The 26219-nt window shown below is 36.7% G+C and overlaps 1 protein-coding gene across 1 annotated transcript in view; it reads left to right on the forward strand.

Annotated features, from left to right (window-relative positions):
- TMEM135 (transmembrane protein 135) overlaps positions 1-22937 on the forward strand; it is a 240976-nt gene extending 218039 nt beyond the window's left edge. Inside the window, exons 8-15 of the mRNA XM_037142832.2 lie at positions 3508-3654; positions 6094-6163; positions 9299-9466; positions 12530-12593; positions 13559-13635; positions 18116-18214; positions 19019-19086; positions 20889-22937. Coding sequence (XP_036998727.1) covers positions 3508-3654; positions 6094-6163; positions 9299-9466; positions 12530-12593; positions 13559-13635; positions 18116-18214; positions 19019-19086; positions 20889-21021 — 826 coding nt within the window. The 3' untranslated portion in view covers positions 21022-22937. The remainder of the gene's footprint in view (positions 1-3507; positions 3655-6093; positions 6164-9298; positions 9467-12529; positions 12594-13558; positions 13636-18115; positions 18215-19018; positions 19087-20888) is intronic.
- Positions 22938-26219: the final 3282 nt, after the last annotated feature.

The following is a 26219-nucleotide window of genomic DNA, read 5'->3' on the forward strand; positions in this document are numbered from 1 at the left end:
TTTTATGATTCTCTCTTTATACTTCACCTTCGGCATTTTAACGATGATGTACCTTGGTGGGGGCCTCCTTGAGTTCATCACGTTTGGGACGCTCTGTGCTCTGTGGACTTGTATGCTCATTTCCACTGCCAGGTTAAGGAAGACTTCAGGCATTATTTCTTCAAAAAGCGTTCCAGTTCCTTGCTCTCTTCTCCTTCTGGTGCCACTATGATGTGAATGTTGGTACACTTGCTGTTATCCCAGGGCTCCCTTAAACTGTCCTAACTTGTTTTTAATTCTTTTTTCTTGTTTCTGATGGGGTTTTTTCTTCAGCTTTGTCTTCCAGATTGCAGATTTGATCATCTACTTCATCCATTATGCTCCTGGTTCTCTCTAATATATTCTTCAATTCATTGTATTTGTTATTTCTGACGTATTCTTTTTTTATGTTTCCTATCTCTTTGTTGATGTTCTCACTGAATTCATTTATTTTTTCCCTAAGTTTCTTGAACATCCTTACAACCAGTATTTTGAACTCTGCATCTGGCAAATTAATTGCCTCCATTTCATTTATTTTTTTTTTCTGAAGTTTTTCTCCTGTTCTGTTTCTTCATTTGCAATGTGTTTCTTTGTCTCCACATTTTGGCTGACTCTTTGTGTTTGTTTCTGTGTATTAGGTAGATTTTCTGTGCCTCCCAGTCTCAGCAGAGTGGCCTTCTGTGTAGTAGGTGTTCTGTGAGGCTTGGTGGTGCCGTCTCCCTGTGCAGTTCAGCCAGGTGCTTCAGAAGATGTGTCTCTCGTGCATGTTGTGTGTGCCTTTCTCTTGTAGATGACCTTTCATTGCTCTTGGGATGTCAGTGGGTAGGATTGTCTCTCAGACTGACTTGCTACGAGGGCTGCCTGTGTCTACAGAAGACCCCCCTCCCACCCTGCCCCACAGAGCAGTTGCTTTAGTGGCCTCTGGTGACAGCAAAGTCTGCCCTTTGGGTGTGTTGTTTGTGGAGCTGGCTGGGTGCTGCTGTGGTGTACCATTTGAAACTGGCTACCAGGTTTGTTGATTCTGGAGGCCCTTGCAGGGGGCCCTGATACAGGCCAAGGTCAGCTAGTTGGAACTTGCAGTGGAAGGTAATGAAGACCTAAAGACTGACCGATCTATCCATCTTCCTTCCCTCCTTCCTTCCTTCCTTCCTTCCTTCCTTCCTTCCTTCCTTCCTTCCTTCCTTCACTCCTCAATACCAGTCCTTGAAACTTAAGTGCTTGGAAAAAGAGATGCTATTAATGAAATCAGAATACATGCAAAGAAATTGGTTTGGAGGGAACAAATTGAGTCCACTGTGTGATTAAGAATATCTCTGTGGAAACTCTATGCTAACTAACTAAGTCATAATACACAGCAGTAACTTCTTCATATTATAGTTTTCATTTCTGACTATGAAACTTTTTAGAAAATAACTCTTTGTTGTTTCATTGGCTATAAATAATTTTGTGTTAAGTTGAAATTTGGTAACAGCCAAAGTTGCTTTTCCTAAAGAGAAAACTTTGTCTTTGTTCCTGCCTCTCTTCTCAGACTCCCAGCATCCTTGCAGAAACTCAAAATGCATCCGGCATTTTTGTGTCACTTATTTAAATCCTTACATAATAAAGGGTTGACTTGGTCTATTTGTACCTAAGTTCTCTGTATTATAGAAGATTATTCTGGAAAACAGTGATTATTCGTTCTAGATAGAGTCAAGGACAGAGCCGTGGAAGAAGAGCCATCGTGGGGGTCTGAATGTATTCTCAGCCTTCCTCATCATAGTTTAAACATCAAACACATAGCTTGGTCATTTAGAGTCCATGCTTTAGAGCCAGCCGGTTCTGGGTTGAAATAAATATTGATGCTGTTGGCTGTAGATAGGATGCTTTTCCCTGCTAACTCTCATGGAAATCATGGCACCCACTTCACAGTGTTGCTATGAGGATTTAATGATTTAGTATTTGTAAAAGGCTCAGTACTCTTCCTGTTATGTAGTAAATGCTCAGAAAGTGCTAGTTGTTATTATATTCATTCATTCAATGCATATTAACTAAATATTTACTATATGCCAGGTAATATGTTGTGTACCAGGGTATAATAGCAAAGAAGATAGACATAGTCTCCAAGACCTCATGGTTTGGTAGGATGTAAACTAAAACTACTATAAGGTGCTTCAGAACTGGGCTTCATTGGGCTCTGAGAACACAAAGGAAGGGTTGTTAATTCACTCCAACTTGGAGTAGGAGCAGCCTCTGCAGGGAAGTGATTTCTAATCCAAGATGGTCCGTACTGGCTAAAATACCAGCAGTCTTATGAAATGTGTGGGAAATATTATTGTATCTGTTCTAGCCTAGTTTGTCTCGTTTACAAAGAACAGTAGGACAGATCTTAAACTCCCCATACACACCCACGATTAAGAACCAAATTCTTGTGGACAGTTACCAAGGACACGCAGCTGCCCTGTGGTGACAAACAACCTCACTGCACACCCCTTACCATCTGATAAGCCAGATTTTTTTCCAAGTTTGTCCGAATGGGGTGGATTACACTTGTTTACTTCTGTCTTTTCTGAGTGTTTACATTTTCTTATTCTATTTGTCATAGGTCCCATGTTCCAGACATAGTGTAGTATCATTGATCCCATTTTATGTATATTTTATGGTATTTTCTGAAAGTTCCTCAGGTAGAAACTGTTCTGTAAGTAAAGCTTAATTATTCTTTAAAAGAGCAATGGCTCTTAAAAATGAAGGTGCAAAGAGCACAGATGGAAACTTCACTGAAGGATGCCGACTGAGTGGTACCTAAAGGTGGTAACATTGTTTTTGCATCATCTTTGGAAAAATAGTGTCCAGTTTTAAAGAAACAGGAATGTTGTCTTCTCTTGGGTGTTAGCTTTTTCCAAAAAGAAATAAATAGATAGGAATAACATAGAATTTAAGATTTTCTCATGGAATAATGTGAGGATATCTGGAATTTTAATCATTTTCTCACTCTCATATTTTAGTTTCCTGTGTTTCCTCATGTATATAAATGACTTCATACAGCACTGTAGCTGTTTAAAGTGACATTAGATATAAGTTTAGACTGAAAAATGAGAAACACATTCAATTGTAACTATTAGGTTTTAAAGAAAAATGAATTTTTGTCATAAACTACTAGATCTGAGTTAATAGTTCATCTGCTTCTTTGAAAACTTTAAGTGTATAATACCTTTAAAAAGTAGTGATTTAAGTTAAAAGGGTTATAAAAGTTCTATGCTATTTTTTACTTGATTAATTTAATTTTAAAATACCTGCATTGTAAAACAAATGACTGTTAACATTTTTGAGTATTCAGATTTCAAAAGACTATTTTTTTACATGGTGATTAGATTTTATATAAATTGTGGAAAAATATTATTTCAAGTGATAAGGGACTTTCCAAAGTTTATTAATATATAAACAAAACCAGTTTATTTCCTCAGTGATTTTTTTAATGGAGAAAAATGCCTCACAGTGTGCTCTTTTCTTTAGATTCATTGTGGGGAAGGAGGAAATCCCCACGCACTCTTGTTCACCCGAGACGGCGCATGCAAAAGTGGAGCAGAAGGCAGGGAGGCGGGAGGAGAGGCCGAGGGCGGTGAACGTGATTGCCCTCGTCAGGAGGCTGGTGGATGCAGTGTGAGTTCTGTATCTTGACAGTTAGCGTGTTTCATCTATTTTTATATGATATTCGTACCATGCCAAGGCATTCTTGTTTTGTTTTTTTTTTAGGTGACAATAATGTTTTTTCTTTACTAAAAATTGTGCAGAATTTTATAAAAGGCACACGATGGCAAGTGAATATTGTTTATTATTTCTTCCAGGACTGTAGACCATCCTGTGCCTTTAAATTAGGTTTATGTGAAATTGAAATACTTTTCTGTTGCAAACCAGGCGGACTTTCAGGAGGCTGGAATGAGGAACTTTAAGAACAATTAACACATGCTAACCATTGTGTCAGATGTGTAAAGGACAAAGAGAAGTCCTGAGAGATTCAAGAAGATGCAGGAATAATAAGGAGCAAAAAGGATATTTTGCAAGAGTGGACATTTTTAGGGCTTTGGAAATAAAGTGAACATTTCTTTATGGTACAAAGAAGTCTATATTTCATACAAATAAGACTTCATTTGTATTTCAACTGTAGATATTTAAGAAAATAAATTTAATGGTTTAAAATTAAATCAACCAATTAAAATCATTTTGGTAGTGATGTTTCAGAGTATATGACATAGCAGACAATGTAGAAAGTTAGAGAATCAGTTATGGGAATCTGAGGCCCTTTAAGAAATCAGAAGACCTGTGTTTGACGCTCCTTTTGCCCCTGCTGGCTTTGTGGCTTTGTGGCTTTGTGGCTTTGTGGCTTTGTGGCTTTGATTTAACCACTTGTGCTCCAAAGCCCTCATTGGTTACCTAGGGTTAATAATCTCTATCAAGGAGTATTGTGTGCTTAAATGAAGTAACATATGACTTGCCTCACATACATGAGCACAGAGTAAGTACTCAAATTTTTTACTGAATTTAAAGACTTTCTCTTCATTTCAGCATGCACTGCATACGGAAGCTAAGAGGAAAGAAAGGATAATAGATGGCAGGAATAATTGTCATAGTGATCTTATTAAAGCAAGTTCAAAACAGTTAGGAGTTACCTCATTGGAAAGAAGAGAAGGGAATTCCCCGTAATGGGCATGGTGTCAACAAGAATCACAGGGGAATGCAGAGAATGTGTTCTGTGGGTGAACGGTGCCCTGGTATCAGAACTGATCAGGTCGCAGCAGAACTTGTCCACTGGTGTGAAAGCAGATGCAGGATAATACAGAAGCAAAGCAGGTGATACAGGAGGAGAGGGGCAGTTCAGGACTTAGGAAACTGTTTTAATAAAAATGTAAGGAAAGAGTAAATGACAGTATAGTTGATAACAGAATTTAACTTCAGCAAAGAGAGTTCATAATTTGTGTAGTTCTGGTAGTGATAGCTGAGAAATGTCTTTGAAGAGGACACTTAGGTGTGTGAAGAGTGATGGTTTACAGAAGGCAGAGCCTCTCTGATTCACGTCTTTAATCACTCGACAGCCGCGCACGACCAGGTCCATTATATCATTCTAATGGTGCAGCGCGCTGTTCGACACGCACCACCGCTGTCACCCTTGAGTAGAAAAGGCTGCCTGTGCACTCCAGCCACAGTGGAGAATTGGATTTCAGAAAAGGTCTTGCTAATCATTTTGCAAATAGAATTAGAGAGATGCGGAGCTGGAATATCACTCTATGAGTAATTGTTATAAGTAGGAAAGAATTAATATGTTCCAACCATGAGGCTAATTAATGAACTACAGTCCGAAAGAGTTACAGAGACTACTCTTCAAAGACAAAGGGGAACAGCTAAACCCATACTAGCTGTTTTAGTTACTTTTATGTGCCTGGAGCAGATAAATGGTGCTGGAGTTGGCATACCAAATCGTTACGATGAGTGTCTCAAACGGTAGTCTTCCCAGCAGACATGTTTATTAAACACTAGAGGACTAAGTGCTTTACAGTGAAATCACAAATGACCTACTTTTGAATCCCCCCACAATTTATATCTATATTTATTTTAAAAACAGAATTTTGAATTCTAATATCGTATCATGTTGCTTTTCCAGATGTTTTTTCTCAAATATAATTAAGTATAAATTCCTGTAACCTGAACACATTCTCACTGATTTTCGTTCAAGTACTGACTTCATGGATGATTTATGAGCATTACACTCTACAATAAGTGATTTAAAGCTTCTAAAAGATTTGGCAGAGTAAAGAGAGCTATATACATACTTCTAATATTTAGTCACAGATATTTACTAATATGGCTTTTCTGTTCCACATTCAAATGTTTTGACTACAATCATGTATTTTATATAATGTATCAGATGGTGAGCAGCAAAGAAAAAATATCTTTTATTTTTGCTTCTGTATGTCCTAAGAAACCAAAAGATATACACATTTAGAAACAAGTAGGTAATTTTTTCTGCTTTTTGGTTAGAAAACTTTAAGCAGATCTATACACACACACATTTTCATTATAATTGGGTGTTCGCTTTAATTGCAGATGTAAGCATGGACCAAGGCATAGATGTTGCAAACACTATGAAGATAATTGCATCTCTTATTGCATTAAAGTAAGTATATGAAAGTATCTTTGGTATTAACCACAGGCAATATGTATAGAAAAAACTGATTTATTAAAACATAATTTCGAAGGAAAAGAAAAAGTTGACAGTAATTGCTATCATTCTTTGACTTGAAGAAAAAGAGATTTGTGAGATATAGATAACAATTTAGCTTAATATTCACTTACTGGATCTTTAGTTAAATAATTTTAAATCTTGCTTACTTAAAAATTAATGTGAAACTTACAAAGTACAAGAGTAGGTGAAGCAACAACAACAAAAAAGAAAGAAAAAGGAGGTCATTAAATTTTGCACTTTGCAGTGTGTCCTCATTAGAGTACATGACAGAATGAGGCCCCCGGACCACACTGTGTGTTGTCGGGCCAGCAGTCACAGGCAGACACACTGCACATCGGGCACAGAGGCATTTGTTTTGGACTTGACAGGCTGTTACCTTTTTTAAGGATGGAGTATAACTGGAGCATGTACACAGTTGCTCTGTATTAAGAGAGTTAGCTATGCCCGCTGGCATAAATTCCTTACTCCCTAATGTACTAGTGAACTGGCATGTCTGTCCCTACCCACCCCCGCCCCATGGCTGCTGTCTCCCACCCCGTTTACTTCCAGCTCTGGGAAGGAAGTTCTTTTCATTGCAGTTAGTCTGGTACAGATGGTACCACCTGCTACTGGTTCTTTTTGGATGGTACTGTAACTGTTCTGATGATTTAAAAAGTGTACGTTCTTTCTTACAATGTCTGATCCCTCCTCAGTTGATGGTAAGAGCAGAGTTGTACAATTACCCCAGAAGACAGCCTCTGCATGATCTCTCAAGAAAGGAGGGACCGGAGCACATTAGTGCTTCCGATTGTGATTGCCTGTGGCCTAATGTTGATGGTGGCATTTGCCTAAGCCAATACTTTACTTTTGGGTTCCCCAAAGATATCACCAAGGGTAAAAGCAGTAGAGTATTTTTTCAGTTGTGCAATGGTTTCTGATGACATTCCTTGCAAATCTGATTTCCTGCCCCACTTTTAAAATGGCAAAAAAGAAGAAAAGCATCATTGCTGGCAGTCTCAGAGTCTGCCAGTCCGACGGTTCCCAGAGAGCTGTTCCCTCCAACTGGACAAAACCCTGCTTCAGGGGGAACCTTCATGGGGGACTAAGAGAAGTGTCTGATTAAATCAGAAGTACTTGAGCTATTTTGAGATGAGGGGATATGATATATTTTTTTAATTGTATGAGAAAGTTTGTGAGAATTACTAAGCAATGAAACAGTGTAGTCTTTCTTTCAAGTGCGTACCACTGCTGTAAACTTGGTAATTTGTGTATAAGTTGGAATATTTTGTCCATGCTATAAATTTGGAGACATATGGGTGAGGAATTTACACCACAAATATAGTAAAATATTTTGACAGTGTACCTCATTATTCCATGGACTCGGTTACACCACATGGTAAGTCATATCCCTGAGTAAATAATCATATGAATTACATTCCTCTCAGCTCACTACATTTTATTTACACTAACTTTTTATTACTTCCTTGTACCTGCCAATCTCATCTTTGGCATTGTGCCTTCTGTCCAAGCTCCCTGAAATGTTTTTCTCATGTTAGCTCATTTACTTCTGTGTCTTTTGAAATGTCACATCCTCAGTAGCTGTTCTCTTACCACTCAACGAAGTCACCCTATTAATTTCTCCCCTAGTGCCCTATTTCCTTTAGAACACTTGTGGTAACCTGGAATTATTTATGTTTATAAGCTTACTTATTTGTTTTCCTTTCCTCTAATGAACATGAAAGCCTCAGTGAAGGCAAGAACGTTGTGTCTTCCTTGCTACTTCCCCCCAACATCTCAGGGTAATGCTTGGTGCAAAACAGGCGTCCAGTGGGTATTTCCTGGTTACATAAAATGGTGGCTGGAGAGAGGAACGAATGGCCTCTTAAAAACCACACGAAAGCATTGAACATGAGTATGATCCTTGAATCTTTAGGTTAATATTATACGATTATCAGTGGAATGATTTGTGAACATTTCATGCATTAAACTAGTATACGTAGTTTCAGTTAAGCAAATGCGTAGTGATTTGTACTAATGATTGGACAATTTAATTTTCACTTTTTGATTAGTTATTAAATAGTTTCAGGTAGATTAGTGAGTATTTCTTCATAGTAATTTCATCTTTTTTCTTTAAAAAAAAAAAAAGGGTGCTACTCGGAATGTAAAACCCTGACCATCAGAACTTAGCTGGTGCCCCCCACTCAGGTGCAGACACTCCTGCGGGGTGACAGGGGAGGACAGAGACCAGTGTATTGGCTGAATCACATGGAAAAGGCGGCTCTTTTTGATAGCATTTGTTTTATGCTTATTGGCATTTTTTAGTCTCTCAGTATGAACTCACATCTGAACTTCATTTTCCCAAACACGGAAGTGAAGCCGACCAGCACTGGTCCCCCATTCTCTGTCCCATTTTGCACTATACAGAGTTGCGGGCAGTGTGGGGAAATGTTGGGGGCAAAGATGGATTTGTTACGGATTTGCTTTTTCAAGTTTTGCTGAGTGAACCTTAAAGCTGCCATTCCCTAGAGATGTTTTAGCTTGACACATTTGGGCACAGAAATAAAAGCCTAGATATAATTATTTCTTTTTCTGTGAAAGTTTTTTAACCTGATCATTTAAAACATTGATACCGAAGGTCTAAACAAATAATGAAATTATCTTTCTATCAAAAGAATCTCTACTCATATTGATGAATAAGAGGAGTTTCCAAAAGGATTTGGTTTTGTTAACTGTATTTGTTAAGTTTCAGTGCTTTTATTTCTAAAACTCAGATGTAGTTTAGAAATTACAAATCCTGGTTATTGTCAACAAAATGCCAAGCAATGGAAATTTGGTGCATAGGTAAGCTTGGCTAGGACTTCTGAAACTTTTTAAGTTTTTGTAAATCAAAGTATATTTACTGTAGGTTTCCCCCTCATTTTAAGGTAATTATTTTAAAGTCGAGGTTTTAAGATTTAATTTTGAAACTGGCTGTTATATGTCCTTGTGTTAATTTCCTGAATTCTGTTTTGAATCCCAGACAGTAACACTCAACTATCAAACTTCAAAATTTGGTTGTAAATCAGAATCTCCCCCACTTTTCTCCAGGGTTTCATCAGAATGTTCAGCGTGGGGTACTTGATCCAGTGCTGCCTCCGAATCCCCTCGGCGTTTAGGCATCTGTTCACGAAGCCGTCCCGCCTGCTGTCGCTCTTCTACAATAAAGAGAATTTTCAGCTTGGAGCTTTTCTGGGCTCTTTTGTTAGTATATACAAGGTACGTCTTCCAGAAGAGGGAGGAAAAATGGGAAATAAATAACATGGCTAATGTTAGAATGTGATTTAGCCTTCACTCATCTATCATTTTTTAATGCTTCTTTCTATAGTATTGATATGCATATATATGTATAGGGAATTAAGACTGGGTAAATTTCTTCTTTTAAATTTTATTTAATATTCTTGAAAGTACAGACACACTTACATTTATACATAATATTAAAGATTTTTAGACTCATTTTATTTTTTAATAATATATACACTGACTGGGAAAATATAAACTAACATTTCTAATGTCGAAAGTGATATTACTATACCTGGTCTATTTATTTTTCTTAATCATATTTAGCACCTGGTTTTAATTTAAACATATTTCAAACCCTCCTAGTTGATGACAACTGCTTGATAGAATCAGTATAATTTTCTGTTGTAAGTTATATATAAGCAGTGACTTATTTTCCCTCTTCCACTCACTACTCCTGCCACACCCTCTCAGATAACCAGAGTGGACATTCTTCTACCCTGTTCTGCATATTTCTGTAAACATACCCATATGTATATAAGCACACATCTAAACACATATTTGGATATCATTCACCACACAGTACTTTGCAACTTTAAATCATTGCCTTTTGTTTAATGGGAATTACTGATATGGAAATAATATTACACATTACACATCTGAAATTTAGATTCTAAATCTAAATATAGATTCTTCCCTGGCTGGTGTGGCTCACTGGATTAAGTGCCAGCCAGTGAACCAAAGGGTGGCCTGTTCGATTCCTAGTCAGGGCACATGCCTGGGTTACAGGCCAGGTCCCTAGTAGGGGCCACTTGAGAGGCAACCAGACATTGATGTTTCTCTTCCTTTTGTTCTCCCTCCCTTCTCTTATCTAAAAATAAAATAAATAAAATTGTACAAAAGTGAATGCATTAATGACTGAATGAATAAATAAAAATGGATTCTAAGTAAATGTGATAACTAAGGTTGACCTGTCTGCATATACACACAGACACACCTTAAACTAAAAATTAATGCTGCAAAAATTGAATTCTGGCATTATTTTGGTTAAGATGGTTAGGTATCATTTTATGTACAAGTTTACTTACAAAAGATAGTTATTCACATTCTTTTTCATTTTTCATTTTATAGTGTTTGTATTTATTCTTAACATAAACTCTTACGTGTTTACATGTAGTCTTTCTCTGCGATTTTGCTCAGGTTGGTTATTCTCCACCATCTAGCATATTTCACCGCCTGTTTTTATTTTTTTGTTTGTTTTTATTTCTGTTCTATTTCTTTGTCTAAGTAATTCAAACTATTGGTATTATTACACTAAGGAAAATATAGCTGAGTCAGAAAATCTCTTAAATCCAGTGTATTCCAAAGCTGTAGGTAATTTTTAAGAAAATTATCAGTGCCTTTAGCATCTTCATAAGAATGTAATCAAGAGAAGGACAAATAAATCTTGTTTATTCTGTGTCTTCTTGGTGAACTGACCCTTTTTTCATTTTGTAATGTTCCTCTTTCCCTGATAATAGTCCTTGTTTTGAAGTCTCCTGTGTCTGATGCTAATATAGCTACTCTAACTCTCTTGATTACATTCGACAGTATGTTGTTCCCGTCCTTTTATTTGAATTTTTCTGGGTGTTTGGTGTAAAGGTTGGTTTCTTTTAGACTACATATAGTTGGTCCTTTTTTTAAATCCAATTTGATAATCTCTGTCTTTTAATTGGTATGTTTAGACTGTTTATACTTCATGTATTTATTTGTTATGGCTAAATTTAAATTTACCTTCTTGCTAGTTGTTTTGAATTTATTCCATTTTTTATTTTGTTCCTCTTCCTCATTCTTTTTTTTTGATGGATTTTTAAAAATATATATTAATTTTTTAATTAAATTTTTTGTATTTCTGTAGTCTGTCTTCACTGCAGTCTTATTATTTATATTTCTTTTTAAAATTCAGTGATTGCCTTACATTCATAATAAATATTTGTAATAATATACCACTTCATTATTGTGTACGACTCTTACAACACTATAATTTTGATTTCTCCACTCCATTTTTCATGCTATACACTTATCTTTTTATAAGTAATAAACCTCACAATATAATGTTATTATTTTTATTTTGGATCAAGGGTCAGAAAACTGTTTCTGTAAAGAACCAGACAGTAAATATTTTAAACTTTGTGGGCTGTATAGTCTCTGTCATAATCACTCAGTTCTCTGTTGTGTGGAAGCAGCCACAGACAGTAGACAATACCTGAGTGAATGAGCATGGTGGAATTCTAATAAAACTCTATCACATTGTAATTAGAATTCTATATACTTTTTACATGTTGCAGTTTGAGTTTATTTCTGTCCACTTAGAAGTGTAAAAAATGTTCTCAGCTTGCGAACCACATAAAAACAGATGGCAAAGCAGATTTGACTAGTGGGCCGTAGTTTTCTGACCACTGCCTTAGACAGTTAATTCGGTTTCACAGCAGTTAAATGTAAAAAAAAAAACATGTCTTAATTTTACCATTTCCAGAGCTTTTCATTTCTTTTTACAGATCTAATTTTTTATCTGGTATTATATTCCTTCTGCCCGCAGAGCTACCTTTAACATTCCTAGTAGTACAGATTTGCAGGTGAATTTTCTCAGCTTTTGTTTGTCTGAGAGAGTCTTTATTTCACCTTCAAACTGCAAAATATTATCTCTGGGTGTAGAATTCTGGCCTGACAGACCCGTAGTTTATCCAGCTTTTTCTCCTTGTTAGACTGGAAGTGATACTTTTTCCTAGCATTCTACTTGTAGGCAAAAGTAGAATCTACAGATTCATTTTGAAGAATCATTACAATAAAAATATTATGTATAATTTCTTAATAGAGCCTATCCGAAACAGTAACTTTGTAACAAGTTATCACTTATAATTATCCCAATCGTGTATTCAGTTAGATTTAAAGACCACCAATTTGCCTCCAAGGTCAGCATAGCGACTCACTCATCACAGAGGTTACATGTATTTTTTTTTCTAATGAGACAGCTAAAGTCATTCTGTTTTCTTCCTGATGCAGGGTACCAGTTGCTTCCTGCGCTGGGTCAGAAACCTGGATGATGAACTACATGCTATTATAGCCGGTAAAGCAATGATTTAAAAAGGATTATTATTGCATCAATCAGTGGTAGAAATGAGTCAGATATAGTTTCCAAACTCATCTGATTTCTTTTGTGTCTTCTTTTCTCTGTAATAGAACCCCTATTGAGGCACTAGTCCACACATTTTGTATTTGTGAAGTTTAAAATATCAAAGCACTCTTGGCATCTGGCATTTTGAGGTAGTAAGAGAATGACTTGGCTGTCTGCCCTCCTACAGGCCAGAAAGCCTAAGGAATGTGTCCCCCAAATAAGAAGTTGTAAAATATTATAGAGGTGACTGTGATACTATTTTAAGTACAAATAGATTTCTTAAAATATTTTGTTTTTTACCAGTGGTAAGTGGCATATATTTTAATAATTTTTATTATATTTTTGGGAATGTAAATAACTTTATAAAAACTAAAGAAAAATTTCTACAATTACTTACATGGACTAAAGTTGAATAGACAGTTTTTCAGATATTTACCGGTAACTTTCCCACTGTTAGAATTCCAGGCCTCCTCCCACCTTGGTTTTCCATTTATAGTGAAACAAGTGTAAAGATAGCACTGAAAATAATTTGAGCTGTTAGGAGAATAGATGAATAATTATTTTCACTTAACATTAGAAATGATACCAATAGTCTTTAAAAATTATTTTTTAAAATCATTATGTTTGGCAAAACCACCACTGTTTTTAAAGTTAAATTTAGAATGTGAAATTTCTTATGTGTATCAGAACTGTTTGTTCCTAACTCTGAAGGTCAGTTTTCTTAATTTAAAAATGTGTGATAATAAGAACTCACTCATTTTAATGTCAGCAAGTATATTACTATCCTTGATTTTGATGTAACAAGAGGCACTGCTATAAATCAATTCTTTCTTATTTAAGCAAATTGACCTTTCAAAATGACTTAATAACAAAGAAAATACTTCAAGGTCTGATGAGTTTTGCCTTATTTGTTTCAGGATTTTTGGCAGGAGTATCAATGATGTTTTATAAAAGCACAACAATTTCCATGTATTTAGCTTCCAAATTGGTGGAGGTAAGCAAACATTTTTATCCATGTACAATTCCAAAGGATATATAGCTTTTAAGCTGCTTTAGCAACAAATACATATTTAAAAAGCAAATTCTAATCTTATAAAAGTACTTACAAAGTTTTCAAAAAAATGTTTCTCCTCTTTTGTCTTCTTTCTTTGTGTTATTTTTAAATATACCTAGATATAGAAGCATAATATAATTAACCCTCATGTACCCATTACACAGCTTCAACAGTTGTAGCATTTGGGCAGTCTCATTTCATCTATACTGTCTCAACCTCTAAAGTACTGATGTGTTTTAAAGCAAATCCCAGATATAGTATAACCTCATTCATAAGTAACTCAGGGTAAAGACCCCTTAAAGAATAAGGCTAATGGGTAAAGACTCCTTAAAAACAAATCAACAGTACTAACCAAAATATACCACAATGCAATTATCATACATTAAGAAAAACTTAGTAATTCTTTAATGTTTAAATCACACATCCAAGTAGAACATACATGTTCACTGATTGTCTCACGAAAATCTTTGTAAGGCCTTTGTTTTAATCAGAATCCAAAGTCTCTTTTAGTGTGTGATGTTATAGTGACTCAGCCCTTCTTTTTATCCTTGCCAGTTATTTGTTGAAGACCTAGGTAATTAGCTCTATGGAATTTTCCACATTCTGGGTTTTGCTGATGGCACTCTCACTGGTAGTGTTAATATGTTTAACTCTAAATTCCTATAAACAATTAGATTTGGAGGCTAACGCAAATTAAGTTTCAATTTTTTGAGGGGGAAGAATGTTGTGTTGCAGAAATACTTCATAGTTGCTCTGTGTGAATTCCTACTGCATCACTTTAAGAAACACAAAAAATGTCTGTTTTTTTCTCTTTGTGGTACTAAGGTTGATCAGTGGACTCAGTGGTGATAGATCCAACATAAGGTTCCCCATGAGCCTTTTTGTAAGATTTTATTTATTTATTTTTAGAGAGAGGGGAAAGGAGGGAGAAAGAGAGGGAGAGAAACATCAGTGTGTGGTTGCCTCTGACACGCCTCCTACTGGCGACCTGGTCTGCAACCCAGGCATGTGCCCAGACTGGGAATCAAACTGGCGACCCTTTGGTTCACAAACCCACACTCAATCCAGTGAGCCACACCAGCTGGGGCAGGTTCCCATTAGTCTTTTTCCAAATTATTTTATCAGCCATTGATGATCATTACCAGAAATTATTTCACTGAGGGTTTTACAGTGGTCATAATCTAATACTAAGGGGTTTTATGCATTTTATTAGTGGAGATTTTTCTGAAAAGAACTTTCCATTTTCAGCTGTTTGGTTACCCTAAAATAGTTTGTTCGCCAAGTCATAATAAAATGCTTGATTACTTCCCTTTATTTACCAGTGTTCAGAATAAGTACCTAGCATCCTGCAAAGTTGACCTGTGAGTTTTTATTTTCTAAAGTGTCATATGAAGTCGTGATTTTAATGTATCTGCTTTGTTTCAACCAATTGTAGTCATTGTGCTAAATGCCCCATCTTTGGCTGTGAGAAGCTCTTAAAGTTAACTTCTGTTTCTTTTTGACATAACACCAGTATGTGTGAGAGCTTTCTTCTTTGTGATAAAACAAGATATTCCAGGCTCATCTGGGACATTTCCTGCCCCTGATGCAGAATCAATCAGCCTTTTCTCTACCAGCCCCTAGTTTCTGATAGAAAATGGCATTTTAAGACTCGAGTTGTGGGCTAGAGGCTTTTTGCTCCCAGTCTAGCCATTGTTTCTGGGCCCTTCCAGTGATCATTCAGAGCTAGAGATTTTTATCCTCTCGTTCTTTTTAGAGAAAGAGAAAACAATTGAGTGCATACTGGTGTTTCCAATTCAAAGTTAAGATTATACATTTTATTTAACTTGTTTTATTTTTAAATTTTTCATCTCACTGAAAATTTGTGTCCTTAGTAACATTTAGAGAATTGCACATTTGCCTTGTCCCACTGTGTGTGTGAGAGAGAGGGAGGGAGGGAGGGCGGAAAGAGAACTTTTTCTCAGTGCAGTCACTGCAATTGGAAGCCATTGGAGTGTTTTAGGAATAGTAATGTAATATAATTCACATTTTAAGACGAATGCTCTGGCTACTTCATAGAGAATGTATTAGAGGCAAGATTAGAAGCTGGGAAAACAGTCTCAGGTGAGAGGTGGTGGCTTGTGTCAGGACAGGTGCAGAAGAAATGGAGAGAAGTACACAGATTTGGTGTGTTTAGGAAGCAGATTTGCTGGTGGAGAGGAACAGTGGAATGAGAGAAAGAAAAGTAACCCTTATGTAGCAAAAATAAATATATTGACACTAAGGGAATCCATTATTGAGATCTAGTTTATAAAAGGTGTGTTTTACAACTGCTTCCCTAAATGGCTAGAGGTTATTTTTTATTTTTATTTTTATCCTTACTCAAGGGCATTTTTCCATTGCTTTTCTTGAGGGGGGGAGTTGAACATGAGAGAGAAACATCCATTGGTTGCCTTCTTGTAAGCCCGCTGACTGGTGATCAAACCCACAACTTTGGTATATATGGACTGACCAAGAATCTAACTTGTGACCTTTTGGTCTGTGGGACAACACTCCAACCAACTGAGCCACACGGGCGAGGGCAGAATGGTTAGACTCTTTAAAGCCAAACAATGGTATTGCTCTTGAATCAATAGACCATATCTGATCTTGCCAAAGAAACTGATATATAAAATATGCTTATGAAAACATTTTTAAATACAGGAAATTAACAGTTTAAACTCACCATGTCCTTTTGGAATTAATTACTGTGGTATAAAAGGCAATCATTTCCCTATGATTGAAGTTAATTTTATACTAAAATGCTGTATTACTGTATAATGAATATTAAATAAAAATCAGCTGTATAGGGAACTTCGTTCTTTGAAAAAATTATTTCCAAGACATATTTATTGGTTATCAATTATGTTCCCATTGCTGTGCTAGGTGCTGGTAAGCATATAGAAATGTAAGATATGGTTCTCTCCCTTCATCAATTTAGAATGCAATTCAGTAGTTATGTTTTATTATAAGAAATAATTGGTAACACATTTATTCCATATATCAAAAGATACATGTTTCATACAGAGTTTCTGTTATGCCATTCAATCACACCTGAATTGTTTTCATCAACGTGAATATGCTAGGACACGTCTGTACCTTGTCATGTACAGGTGTATTACATTGAAAGTAACTGCCAGCGTTTGCTGTGTGTCCTGAGCAGACTATAATTATTGGCACATATCTTACAGATAAAGTTAATTGTACATTAAAATGCTATATTATTATATAATGAATATTAATTAAAAGTCAGCTGTATAGACCACTCTTTCCATGGAAAAAATTATTTTATGCTTTATGAACCACTCATCTTCTTGAACCTCCCACCACCCTATTGTAATACCATGCTCCAGAAAACCAATTTCCACGAATTACGTTCTGTCCATATAAATTAGCTCACTATTCCCCATACATATTGTGTGCTTGTCATCCCTGCTTTTCCCCTCTTATCCAGTTGTTGATCCTATGCTTCTTAGAAGGCAGTGCTATTAAAAGTGTGGTCAGTAGACTAGACTAGTCCATGAACTGTTACCAGTTGATGACAAAGATAAGTAGAGAGATTGAGAGTAAGCATTTGGAAACTTTTATAGCAATTTGACAGAATAATCTGTCTTTTGACTATAATAGTAAAAATCAGTTCAATTTTGTGTTTTTTTAATTTATCTTTCTAGTAATTCATTTTTATTATAAAAGTATCAAGTCATGACAACTGGACATTTTAAAAAGTGATTTTTGTTTGTTTTCACTGCAGATGGTTTGAGAAGCTCTACTCAAATGTAGTCATTTCTGAAATTCTCCCTGACAGAGCAGTTGCTCTGTCCTCTGGGGAGCCAAAATGTATTTATTAAATATAAGTCGATATACACATATATAGACACACATCTAATGAGGCTATTTTATGTGTGTGTGTGTGTGTGTGTATCATATACCCTCATTAGAGGGCATTAATGATTTATGTTATACACTAACCATTTTTACTTCTTTTCAGATCCCTAGCTCCTAGCATAGTACCCAGCATATGGTTAGATTAACATCATTAAATATTTAATGCATGAATGAATAGGTCTAACAGGGAATGGAGGACCTAAGCATTGTGCAAAAAGCATTGAAGAGTAAATGATACAAAAAAGGTAGAAATAAAGTGCTGTTGAATTTTACAGACAAGTATTGTACTGGGATTAAATACTTGTTTAATGGGGTCCAGGGTGAGGGAAGGAGCTAAAGGGAAGGGCTGGCATGTTGTGGACAATGCAACCTGGGATTTAAGCTCTGAAAAGGATTATTAGGATTTTGAAAAGTTAGGAAAAAATAGTGGTAGATAGGGAACATGCTGCTCAACTACATTGTTAACGCTGTTTAAAGTTGTTTTCTTTATACATCTCGCATTATGGCTGTTTTGCAGACACTGTATTTCAAAGGCATTGAAGCAGGAAAGGTTCCCTATTTTCCCCATGCAGATACTATCATCTATTCCATCTCTACAGCCATCTGCTTCCAAGCAGTAAGTATAGCTTTTTGAAATGAGAAATAGAATTATTTGTTTGTAATGTACATTGAACCAATGGGGGGAAAATAAAGACCTGGAAACATTTTTATTTATTATATTTTATATATATTTTTTTATTTTTAGCAAGATAGTTTGCAAGTTTCAAATCATTAAACATTTTATCTTAATGGGCCAGGTCATGTTTTATGAGCACAACAATTTTTAGGTTTAAACAAGGTGCAAGTTTTATAGGTAAACTTATTTTAGCGTGTTGGCTAGAATGGCCCAGTGCAATTATACTTCTTTTAGAAAAAAGGTACCATGAGCATAAATAAGAATAATGGCTTTTCCCAATGTTACTCAGGCAGTGAGGAGAGAGGTAAAATTCTCACTTAATAGAAGCAGATTTAAAGCAGATTTAAATTTAAAGAGATTGTTCAATCTCTTTAAATACTGTAATCATTATGGATGCGAATAGCACTAGGGCTGTTGCAAAGTTTTGGGGACAGCTTTTATTTGCACTTTCTCACAGTAATGCTGCCAGCTGTCTAATGGGTATTCAGTCAGTGCTTCCTGATAATGACTTAATTAACTAATTATTACTTCATAGGCCGTATTCTTATTGAAGGTACATTTAGAAAAACTCTTAATGTTACCAAGTTAAACATAAATACATGTTTTTGTTATTATTGTCACACTGTTGTTTTTAAAAATACAACAAGCAATAAAAACAGCAATATAACTACTCTGTTGCCTAAGACTGCTGATGATCTTCACTGTTTACTAAGAGAAATCTGAAATCGAATGCTCTGATCTTAGGCTGTCATGGAAGTTCAGACTTTGCGACCATCTTACTGGAAATTCCTTTTAAGGCTCACCAAGGGCAAGTAAGTGACTGAGATGTTCTGACAATCAGAGAAAAAAAGCAAGATTTTTTTCTCCATAAGAAAGTTTTTGAACCTTTTTGTCTCCGTAGGGGAATATTCTTTTCTTGGTAAAGTAGTATGTCTAGCTATAACTCAAGTATGACCAATTTAAGACTAACATGGGGCATTCTTTTAATGAACCTTATTTTGACTATTTTTCCCTATATTATTTTAGATATTTTAAGTGTTCTAGATTAATATGTTGATTTGCAAACAGCTGATTAATTGCTACATAACACAATTAGGTCTCACTTTTAAAATCTTTGATCTCATATTTTTTATTAAAAATATTAAACAGATTCATAAGAAATCGTGCCTAAACAATGAACTGATTTACATTTTAGAAAGATAATTGTATTCTTTTGCCTGATATTGTAAGCATACTTTCCTTTGTCTTTATCATCCGGTTCTTTGTTGTTGACAGCATTTTTAATGTTAATCTAATTTTTCGGGAGGCAGCTTGACCTACTAGAAAGACCGTGGGCTTTGGAGCAGGACAGACCTGGGTGTGACTTTGGTTCTGACACCGTTAGCGGTGTCACTGGTGGGAAAGTTGTTACCTTCATGAGTCTCAGTATTTTCTCTCTACCATGAAACAATAGTACATACTTTGTGAGGTTACAGAAAAATTGAGATGTTTAAAGCAGCACTTAGCACTTAATAAATACTCAGGAAAGTGTTGCTGCTATTAATATTACTGTCATTAATAATAGCAAACAGTTGTATAGTGCTTACTGTGTCCCAGATACAGTTTTAAGATACACACATGTGTACGCATACAACAACCATATCCATACATACACATTTAATCCTTAGAATTACCACGAGATAGGTACTGTTATTGTCCTGGTTTTACATACGAGGAAACCGAGATGCACAGAGATGTTAAATAGCTTTCAAGAGTCACACAGCTGGTAAATGATGGCCCTGGGACATGAGCCAGGCAGCCTGGCTTTGGATTCTTTATAGCCATGACACAATGGATTCTTTTTATTTTATTATTATTATTTAATTATTTATTTCCCTGTCATTTTGTTTTTCACATTAATGAGTTTAACCAGTTGGAAGGAGGTTCACTTTGGAAAGGAACAAAAAAGGCTCTTAGAATAATGATGTTGGCTAATGACTCACAGCCAATGTCACTCTGCTGCCGTCTCCAGAGAGGAGATGCTTACGGTCAGGCACGGAGGTGCAGAAGGTCTGTCCTGCACAGTAGCTGAATATGTGTCTTTTAAAAACTTTATGTCTCTTAGGTTATGGATAAAATGAGGGTTTTAACTCTGTTTTGTCTATTAGGAATTTGAAAACCTCTTTGCTGTTTGCCCTTTAATTATTAAATTTTTGCACATCTGGGTGTGTTTTCTGTTGGTTGTGAGACATTAAAGTCACGTATAAGAGAAATTACATTGACTACATTTGCCTCCTTGGTACACGTTAGCTCATTTGTTGTTTCTTAGTTTGAGTTCATCCACCAGAAAAATTGTCAGCAACATATTTTTCTATTTGGTGTTATCTATTAGAAAGCATTTGAGATAATGACGGTAACCCTAGCGTTTCTGGCTTAGGGATTAGTGTCTCTAAGAAAATATGGGGCAGGGATCTGCAGGAGGAGGATCAGAGTGACTTTTGAATCTGCCAGTGAGGCTTTTACCATGTCTGCCTTTTCTCTCCTTCCATCTCATGAAAGATAAGTCAAGTAGAGGGAATCATCTCATTTTATAAACTTAATTAAATACTTGTTTACTGTGTCCTCTGTTTTGCAGATTTGCTGTCATGAACCGAAAAGTCCTTGATGTTTTTGGTACGGGTGCATCTAAATACTTTCAGGATTTTACCCCCAGGTTGGACCCAAGATACACGACTGTGCCACCAGAGCTGCCCATTGAGTTTTCCTGAAAGTGACTCTAATTTATGAATGTGTCTTAATGTTCCATTATTTTATCCTGAAGAGTTAATTATGTTGAACACAAAGAAGGGGTACCGAGCTTGAACTTCAGTGTTATTTCAATGAGAGATGCTCATTTTGTTTGCTTTTCTTACCGATCAGAAATACAGAAGAAGCTTTTTTTAGTAAGATGTTGCTTAATAATTAAGCTCCCTCTGTAGCCAGAATCTGATTCTAGATCACAGTTGTTATTGACATGATGATATACTATTGATTAAATTATGTCTGCAAGCAATATTAAATAATCTATGTAAAAAATAAGATATACTTAAAGTTACTTTAAACAATGTGTTTAGTTCATTCCAGTATAATCTTGGTTAAAGCTAAGAATATTTCTCCACTTTCGGATACAGAGGCTCACGGGTAAATGGATTCACTCTGGATTTTTTTAACTTTTGAATTGGTAATTTTAGTAGTGAAATGTAATGGGTATGAATTAACTCTTCACAGACAATGCTGCTTTAGCATAGAGCAATTGAAGTGGCCATTCGCACTTCAGGGATTCAGAGACGGGTCTCTCTGTGTTCAGATGAACCCCGGGCACCGCGCTCTCTTTCCCCGACAGCTCCGTCTCTTTCCGCCGCGGGCTGCCCCCGCGCGGCCCAGCGAGCTTACGTACTGACGGCGGGTTGGGTGCAAACGGGGATTGACAGAGCTGATAAAGTTGAAATGTATGTTTTAATCTTTTGCAGAAACATTACACTTGAATATTTAAAAGCAAATGAAGTTGCTTTTTTTAAGTTGCTCTTAAACCTCCTGTAGTTTTATTATGTTTGCATTAGGACTAAATTTTTTGCACCTAAGTTCGTATGCCATTGTTGACTCAGAAGGGATCAGAATTCTATGGAACAAAAGTAGTTTTGACAGGTTTGGCAGTTTCCTCTCAACTCTTGCACTTATGCAGTGGGTGTTTTACAACTAAAAAGAGTATGAAAATCCAGTAGTTGTATAAAACTGTGTAGAGAAACTTTTGTTAGTGATGTATAAAAGCAACATCACTAATTGCATTCAGTTTCTAGCCTCTTTTCAAAAAAATCACTGTCACCATTTTTCCTCCTTTTAGAATAGAGAAGTGACGAAATGCACTCACTGCTGACTACGGGCTAGTTCAGGACGCCTGTGATTGAGACGTGGTCGCTCCTGAGAGCTTCTCAGGGAAAAGGTGTACTTTTCTAAGTTAAAGGCTTAAGTGGTATTGATGTCTACGGTTAATGTTACATATAGGGATGAGGGTATATTTTTAAATGTAATTTTGTTGCTGAAAAGTTTTAGGCCATTGTAAATTAATTATGCTGTGGAACTTGTGTTGCAGAAGAAGTACAACCCAGACTTTAAAAATGCTTAGTCCTGCGTATTTGATTTCATCAAGCCTCATAGTCTTCTGTTTACATGTAATCCTATCCTAGGTTGTTATGGCGAACTGAAACCCAACAAAAAGACAGACTCTGGTGCCATGGTGACAGGGAGAGCCACTTTTAATTTGTTCAAAATTTTGCATTGTGATTAACTTTTAGAACTGACTTGTCTATTAGGCAATACTGTTAAAGGATCATTTTGATTTCAGGACTTCAAAATTGGTTAACAAATTAAGTTTTAAGTTTGTATTCACTGGAACCAAAATGATGGTTAGCACCGTGTTTCCTTTTAAAACTGGAGCGTGACAGCAGGGAAGGCGGTGCTGGGACCCACGCGTGCCTCCCTGTCCTGGTTTAGAAATTGTGTTTGTGGTATTTTCCTGGCAGGTTAAAAGAAAAAAACATTCTAACGCATAAGTTACTGTTTTCATTGACATTAAAAGGTTATGATATTCATTAAAGACAAACTATATTAAAATTTGAAGAGATTGGTAAAATTTTACTAATCAAAAGGTGTAATTTCTGTGATTTACTTTCTTATTTTTATTGTTACAAACTACAGTCATCATTGATTTTATATAAAATGTACCATCATGGGAAGCAGGACACAGTAATGAACAGATGATTTGAATGACCACTTACCTGGTTTGTACTGGTGAATAGAGCAATGCAGTTTGGTCTCGTGGGCACAGACTGCGAAGTGCAGCTGTGTGAGCAAACACGGAGAGAGTGTTCTGCGTTCCCGAAGACAGTGCCCATGAGTGTCTGACCACCTCTGCCCGATCAGGTACTGACTGACTACTTGGAATCATAAACACAGGCAGATAGATGTCTCCCTTCCAAAACATGTTTTTAGTCCATTTATACACTGAAGAAATTCTGACTATGGTTAAGTTTCCACCAGAACTAATCGTATTAAACACTAATAGCTTCCCTTGGTATTTCTTACATCTTTATGTAGATTGAAAAACAGTGCATAGAGGTAGTTAGTAGTATTACGGTTGTTTCATTGCCATTTCCGGTATTAATAAAATCCTAATATTAGTACCAACCAAGTAGAGACTGAAGTTACAAGATAACACATTGTCTCAAATCTTTTGGATTCTTACCAGTTAGTTTTTTATCAGAGTTTAAATTTGTTTTATTATTTAATTCTGAAATAAAACCTTTGGTTCAGTTATCTTAAATTCCATAGCTACTTCTGTAAACTTTGTCTGTGACCTCTGAATATTGTTGTCACTCAGTTGACACCTAGTTTACTTTTTTGCGTCCATTGGTTGTTTAATCAGTTATTTAATTTAAAATTTTATCTTTTTTTATTCTTTGCTCTCAAATTTTATAATTTACTTTTTCCTGGAATGAACATGTCTTTTGTGATGAAACCCAGTCGGTCAATTGTCACTGAGTATTTTTTGCTGAGCTTGAGCGTTCGTCCTTGTGGATTGTGTCTAGGCCAACATTTGGTTTAGTCGTTAGTGCTGGCAGAATTGCCTCTGCTTATATTTTACCGCAACCCTGAGTTTCTAAGTCCTCTGCCAGGGCACAGAGAAAACCGAGTTCCTTCCCCTTCCAGGAGCTTCACCCACTTGCTTACGTCACGTCCTCCTTGTGGTGGGGCCTCTGGGCAGGGCCAGAGGGCACGTGACCCCTGGGAGCAGGGTCCCCTGTTCTCGCTGCCTTTGAATCTGAGAAACCACCAAGTTCATAGTCCCTGAACTCTCTCGAGACTTATCTTTATTTGTATAAGTAGAAAGTACTTGGACAGAACAACAAAGTCATCGTTACGCAGATGGTGTTTTGCTCCACAGAGGCAGAAGTATTCACTTCTGAGTTGTGACTTTGCTCAGATAAATGATCAACTTTATTTCCCCTAACACCTTGGTCTGCTGCTGATTATCTCCTCATATTCATTCAGATAGAGAATTTTGAATACTGAAAATGACTGGCCAAGGAAAAAAAACAGTAAAAACGTAAGAAATGAGTATTTTTGTAGGACTGGGCAGAGCCTCATTGTGGATGCCCGGGGGGCTGTTCCTACATTTGCCCCAGCCTTTTCCTGTTGGAGCTGTAGCCAGCGTTGCAAATCCTCCTTGTGGGATTAGTAAGGAAAGGGGGTCAGGGACTGAGGTGACCCTGAGATCTGAGGGCAGGACTTGGCCTCGGGCTGGGGGTACTTCCCTCAAGCTAGGATATGGGGACTTTAGGGTTGAGGCCATGTTTTTTTCAAGTCATACCCCCAGGTGACTTTGTAGTATAAAAAGGGTAACTACAGAGAGATGAGACTGACAGTGACGGGTGACTTCTGGAGCGAGAGGGGCAGGCAGTGGGCTGTGAGGAAACGCGTGTCCGAGGACTGCAGCTGTGGTGAAGAAGAGTGTGTGCTATTTTACAGAGAGAGAAAGTCAAGTGACTTTTTAAAAACTGTATTTTCTTGATTATGCTGATACAGTCGTCCTGATTTTCCCCCCCTTGCCCACCTCCCCAGCCCAGCACCCTCCACTCCCTCAGGCAATCCCCGCACCATTGTTCATCTCCATGAGTCATGTGTATAAGTTCTTTGGCTACTCCATTTCCTACACTGTGCTGTACATCCTCATGTCTCTTCAGTAACTACCTATTTGACCTTCCTAATCCCCTCTCCACCCACTCCCCCGCACCTCTTCCCATCTGGCAACCATCAGATGCTCTCCATAGTCATGATTCTATCTCTGTTCTTATTTGTTTAGTTTGTTTATTTAGATGGAATTGTTGATAAATGGGTATTTATTGCCATTTTATTGTTCATAGTTTTAATCTTATTTTTCTTAAATAAATCCCTTTAATATTTCATACAGTAACGGTTTGGTGATGCTGGACTCCTTTAGTTCTTTCTTGTCTGGGAGGCTCTTTATCTGCCCTTCTATCCTAAGTGATAGCTTTGCTGGGTAGAGCAATCTTGGCTGCAGGTCCCTGCTTTTCATGACTTTGAATGTTTCTTGCCAGTCCCCTCTAGCCTGCAAAGTTTCTTTTGAGAAATCAGCTGACAGTCTTATGGGAACTCCCCTGTAGGTAGCTAACTGCTGCTTTTTAGACTCTCTTTGTCTTTAACCTTTGGCATTTTAATTATGCTGTGTCCTGGAGTGGGCCTCTCCGCATCCCTACTGTTTGGGACTCTCTGTGCTTCCTGGACTTGCATGTTTATTTCCTTCACCAAATTAGGGAAGTTTTCTTTCATTACTTTTTTAAGTAGATTTTCAATTTTTTGCTCTTTTTCTTCTGGCACCCCTATGATGTGAATGCTGGAATGCTTGAAGTTGTCCCAGGGGCTGCTTAATACTACTCTTGTTTTGTTTTTTTCTTTCTGTTGTTCTGATTGGTTGTTTTTTGCTTCACTATGTTCCAAATCATTTTTTTACTTTATTTATATATATTTTTAGAGAGGGGAAGGCAGGGAGAAAGAAAAGGAGAGAAACATCAATGTGTGGTTGCTCCTCGCACTCTCCCTACTGGGGACCTGGCCCGTATCCCAGGCATGTGCCCTGGGAATGGAACGGCCAACCCTTTGGTTCACAGGCTGGCACTCAACCACTGAGCCACTCCAGCCAGGGCCCAAGTCATTGATTTGATTCTCAGCTTCATTCAGTGTTGTTTTTCTGTAAATTGTTCTATTTCTGTTAGTGAATTCTTTGTTTCTGACTGGGTCTTTTTTATGCTGTTGAGGTCCTCCCTAATTTCCTTGAGCATCTTCATAACCAGTGTTCTGAACTCTGTATCTGATAGGTTGGTTATCTCCCCTTTATTTAGTTCTTCTGGAG

The sequence above is a fragment of the Artibeus jamaicensis genome, unplaced genomic scaffold (genome assembly GCF_021234435.1).
Source record: "Artibeus jamaicensis isolate MK-2021 breed Jamaican fruit bat unplaced genomic scaffold, CSHL_Jam_final contig_64, whole genome shotgun sequence".
In the NCBI taxonomy this organism is placed as follows: Eukaryota; Metazoa; Chordata; class Mammalia; order Chiroptera; family Phyllostomidae; genus Artibeus; species Artibeus jamaicensis.